The sequence below is a fragment of the Myotis davidii genome, unplaced genomic scaffold (assembly GCF_000327345.1).
Source record: "Myotis davidii unplaced genomic scaffold, ASM32734v1 scaffold1292, whole genome shotgun sequence".
NCBI lineage: Eukaryota > Metazoa > Chordata > Mammalia > Chiroptera > Vespertilionidae > Myotis > Myotis davidii.
In genome coordinates, this window is record NW_006283154.1 from 601,242 (window position 1) to 611,679 (window position 10,438).

Sequence of the window (10,438 nt, forward strand, 5' to 3'; positions counted from 1 at the left end):
GCAATACAAATGGACATTAGACACTGGGGGGGTAGGGGAGGTCAGGAGATTGTCAAGGGCGGGAAAAAAAGGAGACACATGTAATACTCTTTGTAATACTTTAAGCAATAAAACAATTAAAAATAAATAAATAAAAGGAAAAGAAAACACTTAAAAAACTGGACTTTATTAAAATTAAAAAACATAATATTCATTAAATTAAAAAGTTATAAAGGTGGAGAATAAATTAGGAGTCTCTAGAGACAAGAAGGTGAGAGGAGGGAGTTGGCTATGGTTATAAAAGGGGAACATGAGGGATCCTTATAGTGATGAAATAATTCTGTATCTTAACTGTGGTGGTGGTAGTGCTTACAAAATTCACATGTGTGATAAAATTATATAGAACACAGACACACACGAGTACATGTAAAACCAATGAAATTTAAATAAGGCTTGTGAAACCTTGATTGTGACACTATACTACATTTATGCAAAATGTTATCATTGAGAAAAAGGTAAAAGGTACACAGGACCTCTCTATACTATTTTTGCAATTTATTATAAATCTATTATTTTAAACGTAAAAATTTCATAGAACGACATACCAAAATACTCAACTGTGATTCTCAATCAAAAAGATGTACATTAGCATCACTTGCAGAGCTTTATAAAAATAAATGTACCTGGGCCACACCCCACAATTCCAATTTGATAAGTCTAGGATAGGACCTGGGCATCTGTGATTCTGTGATCTGCACACTAAAGATCCATCCCTATGGATTACCACTACTTTAAAAGTGGAGGGTAAGAAATACACACATTAACAGTGGTTGTGGGATCATAGGTCATTGTAATTTCCTACCCTGCTATAATAAATGTGAAGTTTTGTACAATAAAAGTAACAAAAGCTGTTATAAAAAAAGATTCAGTTCATCATTCTAGCTGGTAGATATATTTTATTTCTGTTATCCATTTATTATTCCCTATCCCTACTCCCAATTTCAATTACCCATGAATTTGATGAGTAGATCTTCTTTGTTCTCTGTTCTCATTTTTATCACCAATAAAAAAAAGGTTGATCAAAGTCTTCTGGAAATCCACTAGAAATCTTGTTGTAGCTTGGTAATGATCAATAATCTTTGGGATTAACTTTATTTATTTAAGATCTCTCCAAATTTTACTTTTATCTAATTTATTACTCTCCATCATTTCCATAAGATAATAGATATTTTCATGCTTTGTTGATGTCCAATCTCCCACCTTTCCCCAGTCGGTCAATCCAAAGTGAACCTGAACCATTTCTCTGGCACTTTTCTCCCTAATTATACAGGAACACTCTGCTAGACATAGACTATGCCTTATATTTCTGTGCAAACTCCATAGCAATCCATTCGATTCCATTCATTCAACAAATATTTATTGACACCCTTCTATGTGTCAGGTATTATTCTAGACTACCTTTCCTTAGTGTAAAATGATAATTAAATATTCATTGTAGTATTCCCTTACCAACCAACTCTGGATAAACAGCTACCCTCCACGTTTGGTGCTACACTGTCCTTCCTATTATCCATCCTACCCAAACTTGAAGGACTTTTCCATTGACCCCTATCAAAATCACTAGATATACTTTTACAAGATTTTAAGAAGAATTAAACTACCGTATCATCAGTTTCTTTTTTTTATAAATAATCTCTTCTTCCATTTGTTTCTCCAGTATCTAATTTATAACGTTCTTATAGTATTTGGTATATTTTACTATGTATGTATTTATTTGTGTGCATGTCTTACCTTGACCAAGCTTATATAATAAAAGGCTAATATGCAAATTGACCAAATGACAGAACAACTGGTCGCTATAATGTGCACTGACCACCTGAGGGCAGACACTCAATGCAGGAACTGCCCCCTGGTGGTCAGTGCACTCCCACAGGGGAAGAGCTGCTCAGCCAGAAGCCAGGTTCACAGCTGAGGAGTGCAGCAGCGGTGGTGGGAGCCTCTCCCACCGCCATGGCAGCGCTAAGGATGTCCGACTGACAGCTTAGGCCTGCTCCCCTGAGGGCTCCTGGACTGCGAGAGGGCAAAGGCTGGGCTGAGGGAGCTCCCCCGCCCCCTGGCCCAAGTGCACAAATTTCATGCACTGGGCCTCTAGTATATCATAAGCTTTCCAAAGGCAGGAACCATGGCTTATTCAGCTCTGTAGGCCCAGTACATTTTTACCATGTCTGGAACCTGGCATTGCTAAATGAATAATTGATAAACAGAATAGCAGTTCCTTAAAGCAGGAGTTGCCAGGCTCACCTGTATTTTCACCAACCAGTTCACAAGAGAGGCCCTCATGTCACTGTTGATCTCAGTCTGACTTCTCATGTAATTTTTAAGTCTGAACTTTTCCTGGTGGCAATAAGAAAGAAATGTTAATAAACTATTCTTATAGTTCAAAAATTGTATCTGAGGAAAAAATATTTGCAACTAATATCTCAGAAAAAAAATATAACTTAACATAATTAACTTCTTCACTATTTAACTCATTTTCAGCTGGTATCTGATAAAGGCAGATCAAAGTATACTTTCCCAGTTCTTTGAAAAAGGGACACACATGATATTCAAGTGTCACAGTGGATACTGAGAAATTCAGGGGGAAGACAGGCAGAAACATATCTATGATTAGATTAATATCAAAAAGGTTCTGCCTCCTTTTTGAAATTCAACCTAAAAGCACAATACCATTCTATGTAGAGCAATGCTTCTCAAACTTTAACATGCATATATACCACTTGAGGATCTTTAAAATTCACATTCTATTTAGAAGGTCTGGGGTGGGTCTAGGTTTTTCCATTTCTAACAAAATCCCAAGTGAAACCTATAGTGCTAAGCTAAGGCCCACACTTTTGGCATAGCAAAGTTTTCTCTTACTTCCTCTAAGGTATACTAGAAAAAAATGTAGGCTCTAGAGTCAGTTAATCAAAAGCTATGTCTCTAGTGAAAATAAGAGTTACTCATCCTCCCTCTCATGCATGGCCTGTTAAAATTCTAGTTGGCACATAATCTTGGTCCCATCTGTTCTGTTGAAAGAGACAGGGAAAAAAACTTGAAATTAATGAATATTAGTAGTAAAAGAGACTGGCATATTTCAAAGGAGGAAGAAAATTTCACCAGGTTGGAGAGGTAAAACAAAGTGTGTGATTTTATATATGATGCCAGAAACTTGCATAGAGAAAGGAAAAGATCTCTAATAGCAGCTACTCAGAGGAGACTACTTGACCATTTTTGTGTCTGAGACTGTCTCCTCAGCAATTAGAGGTATAGGCTTATGTTCCTCTAGGTAATAATACTTCATTTCATATCCCAACTTTACCACATACTAGTTGTGTGACTATGGACAGTTTCCCCCATCTATAAAAAGGAGATAATAGTACCTACCATCATGAAATTAATGGGAGAATTAAACAAGATAATGTCTATAAATTCCTTAGCACAACGTATAACTCATAGTAAGCTACCAGTAGATGCCAGTTGTTGCCCCCCTTTCAACTCATATTTGAAGGATGAAGTGATGAGGAAATGAGAACTAAAAATCATTCCTACTCCCTACAAGTCATCTACATACCTCTCTCGCCTTCATGTAGTTGAAGATCTCCTTGGTGTATGCTAAGTTGAAATATGGATCATAATGGCTCCCATCAATAATCTCCAGTATTGTTATCTGATTGGAAATCACCAAAAAGTCATATTAGGAAAAAGATTCCAAGGAAGGCTTAGCATATGCACATAAACAATGACTTCTTTCTTTCCACTGTCATCTTCTACTGAGGTTCTTCAAGCTTCATACATCCTGGACCATAACAGAGCACCCTTGCACCCTGCAATCCTCATGCTGCTGAGTGACCAAGATATGCTTAGTCCTCCTTGTACATGTCTGCTCTACCCTAGGAATCTGACACATTTTTATAGGTAAGCTCAAGATTCTTCAACAACACTGTTATTTTACTATTTCGTCTTATGTCATCTGTCTTCTTAGGTTCCTTGTCCCAAAGCTTTAATCTGGCCCAAATCCTTTTCCACCATTCTACACCTTTATTCAGGTTGTTTTGCCTACAAGAGGGCTATTTCTCTTTCTATTTGCCAAATCTCATCCCTTTACCCTTTCAATTTACAACTTATAGAGCATCTTCCTTAGGAGATGCCTCCGTGAACTTTACCCATCTTTGACTGAAGTCCACTTGAATTCAGATTGCAATTACTAAGAAAGGCAATTTCTCAAGAAGTAAATACTACTGCAAAGCCTATATATATTTATATACAGTATTACAGGCTCTTGTGGGTATTCCTAGAATAAACACTCTCTAATTGCTTAGGTGAATCACTATGCCAATCAGAAAGTCAAGAGGTTCTACAAGGCCAACTTGATTTACTATAGCTTATAATATATAGCTCAGTTTCTGTTTAAGAAAAGAAAAATCTCTTTGCTAGCAGCTACCTCCAGGACAACAAAGAACATTTAATCTAATGTAAGAAGAGAGCAGAATACCTCCTTCTTTGATATATGGCGCCAATAGGAGAAACGTTTTTTGGAACTGGATTTACGAGCACTGTACTTCCTTTTGGTTTTATACTTGCTCAAACTAGTCATGTTGCCAAAGTTGGCCATGCCTGTTTGGGATTCAGGGGGAGAGTTGAACACATGTGAGCTGTTATTAACTTGGAGTGTTGATAAATCTTTAAGAAAAGTGTCTTCCTTTTGGGTGGGATTATCTTGCAAGGTCAACGGCTCCTCAAAGGACAACTTCTTCTGAGCGGTAGATTTCTTATTCAACATCTTTAAATTGAATGAATCATCGATGGTAGGCTTCCCCTGAAAAGTTAATTCTTCAATGATGAGGGGATCCTTCTCAATGCTGGGCTTCTGCTGCAAGGACAATTGCTTCTTCAAGAGGAACACCTCCCCTTGAGCAGTGGACTTCTCCTTTAAAGATAATTGACTCTCTGTGCTTATTATTGCTTCAGTGGAGAGTTTCTTCTTCTGAATCAATGGTTTCTTCAAAAGGAAATCCTCTTCAGTGGTGCTTTTATCCTGAAAAATCAACTGCTTCTTCAAGGAGTCCTCTTTGGTATCAGTGATATGCTTCTTCTTTAAAGATAACAGCGTCTTGTCAATTGCCTCCTCAGTTGAAGACTTCTTCCTAAATGACCCTGGCTTCATAACAAAGAAATCCGTACCTTTGCCAATTATATTCTGCAAGTCCAACACTTCTTGGCAGATGGACATCATTATTTGAGTGGTGTACTTTTTCTTATTTAAAGATAATGGCCCCTTGCTGGAGATTGCCTCATTTGTGGTATGTTTCTTCTTAAAGGAAACTGGCTCCATAAGAAATTCATCTTTGCTGTGAATATTCTCCTGCAATGCCCGAGGCTTCTTCAAGGGGGCTACCTCCCCCTGAGTGGTGTGCTTCTCTGGCAACACAGATGATTCCTTGAAGAGGAACTCCTCCTCAGTGGTAGGCTTCTTTTTAAAGGACAATGGCTCCTTAATGAGTGATTTCTCTTCAGAAATGGTCTGCAATACTAGTGGCTTCTTCAAGCAGGATAGCTTATCTTCAGTGGTACGTCTCTTTGCAAACACTAGCACCTCACTGGGGGTCGCCTTCTCAATGGTATGCTTCTTAAAAACCAAAGGCTCCTTTAAAAGTGACTCCTCCTCAGTTGGATTCTTTTGCAAGGCCAAGGGCTTCTTTAAGACAGACATGTCCCCCTCAGTGGTATGCTTCTCTTGCAACAGAAATGGCTCTTGGAAAAGGAACTCCTTAGTGGTAGACTTATTCTCAAAAGGAAATGGTTCCTCACTGAGCAACTTCTCTCTGGAGGTGGCCTTCTGCAATATTAGAGGCTTTCTCTTATAAGATACCTTCTCCTGAGTGGTATACTTATTTAAAGTTAATAGCTCCTTGGTGGTGGTAGACTCCTCAGTTTTAGGTTTCTTTCTAAAGTCCATTGGCTCCATAAAAGAATCCTCTTCAATGTTATTGTCCAGCGAGGTCATTTCCTTCACATAGCAGAACTGCTTAGTGGTAGACTTATTTTCAAAAGGAAATGGTTCCTCATTGAGCAACTTCTCTCTGGAGGTGGCCTTCTGCAATATTAGAGGCTTTCTCTTATAAGATACCTTCTCCTGAGTGGTACACTTATGTAAAGTTAATAGCCTCTCGGTGCTGGTAGACTCCTCAGTTTTAGGTTTCTTCCTAAAGTCCATTGGCTCCACAAAAGAATCCTCTTCAATGTTATTGTCCAGTGAGGTCATTTTCTGCCCACAGCCGAACTGCTTAGTGGTAGACTTATTCTCAAAAGGAAATGGTTCACACAGCTGAACTGCTTAGTGGTAAACTTACTCTCAAAAGAAAATGGTTCCTCATTGAGCAACTTCTCTCTGGAGTTCCTCACTGAGCAACTTCTCTCTGGAGGTGGCCTTCTGCAATATTAGAGGCTTTCTCTTATAAGACACCTTCTTCTGAGTGGTATACTTATTTAAAGTTAACAGTCTCTCAGTGGTGGTAGACTCCTCAGTTTTAGGTTTCTTCCTAAAGTCCAGTGGTTCCATAAAAGTATCCTTTGCAATGTCATTGTCCAGCGAGGTCATTTCCTTCACACAGCCGAACTGCTTAGTGGTAGACTTATTTTCAAAAGGAAATGGTTCCTCATTGAGCAACTTCTCTCTGGAGGTGGCTTTCTGCAATATTAATGGCTTCCTCTTATAAGACACCTTCTCTTCAGTGGTACACTTATTTAAAGTTAACAGCCTCTCAGTGGTGGTAGACTCCTCAGTTTTAGGTTTCTTCCTAAAGTTCATTGGCCCCACAAAAGAATCCTTTTCAATGTTATTGTTCAGCGAGGTCAATTCCTTCACACAGCAGAATTGCTTCTCTTGACTTATATACAATTTCGTGCAGGATAATGTCGTCTTAGTGAAAGTTGTCTCTCCAGTTTCATGCTTATTCCCAAAAGTCACTGGCTCTGAAACAAACTCCAAATCACTCTCAGTCTCCTCCAGCAAGGATAGTGGCTCCACAAATCCAGATGTCTTATTCCAATATATGTCCTTCTTTAAAGATAATGACCTCTTGATATGGGTTGTGTCCCTAGTAGTAGTTTTCTCTTTTAAAACTAATGGCTTTTTTAAAAGAGATGCCTCCTCAGTAGTGGGTGCTTTAGAGATGGTAGATATATTCACAGTGAGTGGTTTCTCCACAAAGTTTAGTATCGTGGTGGTAACTGCTGATGATGAGGGTTCCAATTCATATCTGTAAAGAAAACAATATCTGGGTAAGAAGAATGTAGTTCCTAGAATCTTCACCTACCATCTCATTTTGTTGCCAAATGTACTAAAGGTATGAAAGTGAAAAGGCCTACAACTCCAGGAGACAGATTAGAGTGTAAAAATCAATGCGTACCGTAGTGAATTAACTAAATAGCACAGTTTATAGTTTCTATGACCTACATCCCCTCACTTTTCTGAAAAATTTCTCCTGAAATCCATGATATACTTTTAGAATATATGATTTATTACCTTTATTTATATGTAAAGGCTTTCATTATAATACTTACCACATTGTATGAGTTATCTGCTTACATATCAGTCTCCCTCACTAGCTGCAATTATTTGTCTTTATATATCAGAACTAGGCATCTGGTAAAATTAAGGTTGAAATTAATATTTTTGAAAGCTTATGAGGGAGGATTTTAAGATAGAAGTGTATAAGAGCCTCAAGAAGGCTTATAAGTAAAAGCTGAGCACTTAACGTTGGTGGTATCTAACCATAGTCCCTTTACCCTAGACTATTCACAAGGTATTTTCTCAGTGGACATGAAAAGACCAAAATAAGCATTGTTCACATGTGTCAGATGCAAAGCTTTGTTTTGTATAGGATTTCATGTCCAATCAGAGTGAGTAACCTGGTGTAACTAAATAATTGGATGACTAGAAATCAGAATAAGAGAGAGGATTAAAAACAAATACAATCATCAGTCTGCACAAGAATAAGTACCTCCAAGAGACTATGTATCATATGATTCCATTTATCTGAAACACCAAGAATAGACATATCTATAGAGGATATTCATAACAGAAAGTAGATTGGTGGTTGACTGGGGCTGAAAAGGGGTGGGTCTGGGAAGGGAAGGGTAGAAAGGAAGACTGAAAAGGGAAGGGGCTGCTAATGGGTACGAGTTTCTTTTTTTTGGGGGGGGTACAGAATATTGGAAAAGTTCTAAAATTAGATAGTGGTGATGTGATGGCTATACAACTAACTCTATGAATATAATACCAAAAAACAATGAATTATTTTTAAAAAAGAAGTGCCAGCTGTATTAGTAGAAATTGACAAGCTGATTCTAAAATTTATATGGAATTTCAAGGAACCCAGAATAGCCAAAACAATCTTGAAAAAAAGGAACAAAGTTGGAGGCAATTTCAAAATGCCTTACAGAACAACAATAACCGAGATAGTTGTGGTACTGATATAACTACAAATATGTAGATCAATGGAATAAAATTAAGAGTTCAGAAATAAACACTTACCTTAACAATCAATTTTGACATGGTTGTCAAGACAATTAAGTGGAGAAAGATTAGTCTATTTAAGAAAAAGGTGCTAGAACTGGATATCTACATGCAAAACAATTTAGACCCCTAAAATACACCACCAACAAAAATTAACTAAAAAAAGCCTAAATTAAGAGCTAAAACTTTAAAACTCTTAAAAGAAAATCATAAAAATAAGCAAAGAAAAATAAAGGTCATGGACATAGTATGGTGATTACCAGAGGAAAAGGGGGGTGGGGGAGGTAGAAGAGGGTAAAGGGGGATAAATAGTGATGGAAGGAGAATTGACTTGGGGTGGTGAACATACAGTACAATATATAAATGATATATTATAGAACTGTACACATGAAACAAAAAAATTCAATAATATTTTTTAAAAATAAAAATTTAAAGAAGTAAATCTCTATAACCTTGGATTTGGCACTGGTTTCTTATTAAATATGACACCAAAAGCATAAGCAACAAAAGAAAAATATAAATTGAATTCCACAAAATTAAAAATGTTTGTGCATCAAAGGACACCAACAGGAAAGTGAAAATACAACCCACAGAATGGATAAAAATATTTCCAAATCATTTATCTGATCAGGGACTTATATCTAGAGTATGCAAAGAACTCTTACAAATTCAATAATGAAAAGCTCAATAACTAAATTATAAAAAGGGGACAAAGGATCTGACTAGATATTCTTCCAAAGAAGATATGCAAGTGACCACTAAGCATATGAAAGATGTTGAATGTCAGAGAAATGCAATCTAAAGAAGGAGATACTACTTCACACCCACTAGGATGGCCATAATTTTTTTTAAAGAAAGAAGATAACAAGGGTTGACAGGGATATGGAGAATTAGAAACCCTCATATATTGCTTGCAGGATTGTAAAATAGTGTAACCACTGTAGAATACAGTTTCACAGTTCCTCAAAGAGTCCAACATAGAATTGCCATTTGACCTAGCAATTATATTCCTAGGAATATACACAAAAGGATCCTATATAGTAAAAGCCTAATACACTAAGTGTCTGGTCATTCAGTCGTCTGTTCAATCAAAGCATAATATGCTAATGATATGCTAAGGCTGCTCAACCACTCGCTAGGACATGCACTGACAACCAGGGGACTGACACTCTGACCAATAGGTTAGCTTGCTGCTGGGGTCCAGCTGATCAAGACTGAGTGAGATGGGCCAGACACACCCTGGAGCCCTCCTGTGGTCCCTCCCCGACTGGCCAACCTCCTGTGTCCCATCCCTCCCCGGCCCCGATCATCCACCAGTGGGGTCCCTCAGCCTGGCCTGCACCCTCTTGCAATCATCAATCCCTTGGAGGATGTTGGAGATACAGTTTCAGCCTGATCCTGCAGGCCAGGCTGAGTTGAGGGGGGCACCAGACGCAGGGCTCATGGCTGGCAAGCGCTGCTGTGGCAAACTGAGCCTTTCCTGATCGGGACTGCTTGGGGGAAAGCCCGTGCCAGGCACAGCGGGACTGATTGGGTGAAAGCCCGTGCCAGGCACAGCGGGGCCGCGATGAGCGGGAGCTGCAGGCAGCGTTGGACTGCAGGTTTCAGCCCAATCCCTGCAGGCCACCCAGAGGGACCCCACCTGTGCACGAATTCCTGCACCCAGCCTCTAGTTCACATATAAACAAGAAGAACATCTATATTTATCTAAATCGTATCAAAGATCTTTATAGGAAAGAAAACACTTTAAAATGTATGAAGGAATGTGTTAATGATTAGAGAATCACTTAATTATTTTATTAGATAACTATTCATTGCAAATAACATGTAAAAGAGGACAATTATGAAGAATGTGTCATCTGCCTTCAAGATACTTGCAATTAACAAACAAGACAAAGAGTT

At 38.2% G+C, this 10,438-nt stretch overlaps 1 protein-coding gene across 1 annotated transcript in view; it reads right to left on the reverse strand.

Annotated features, from left to right (window-relative positions):
* CCNB3 (cyclin B3) overlaps positions 1-10,438 on the reverse strand; it is a 41,922-nt gene that overhangs the window by 28,231 nt on the left and 3,253 nt on the right. Inside the window, exons 3-6 of the mRNA XM_015563111.1 lie at positions 6,622-7,277; positions 4,511-6,285; positions 3,590-3,685; positions 2,281-2,373 (exon numbers count right to left, since the gene is read on the reverse strand). Coding sequence (XP_015418597.1) covers positions 2,281-2,373; positions 3,590-3,685; positions 4,511-6,285; positions 6,622-7,277 — 2,620 coding nt within the window. The remainder of the gene's footprint in view (positions 1-2,280; positions 2,374-3,589; positions 3,686-4,510; positions 6,286-6,621; positions 7,278-10,438) is intronic.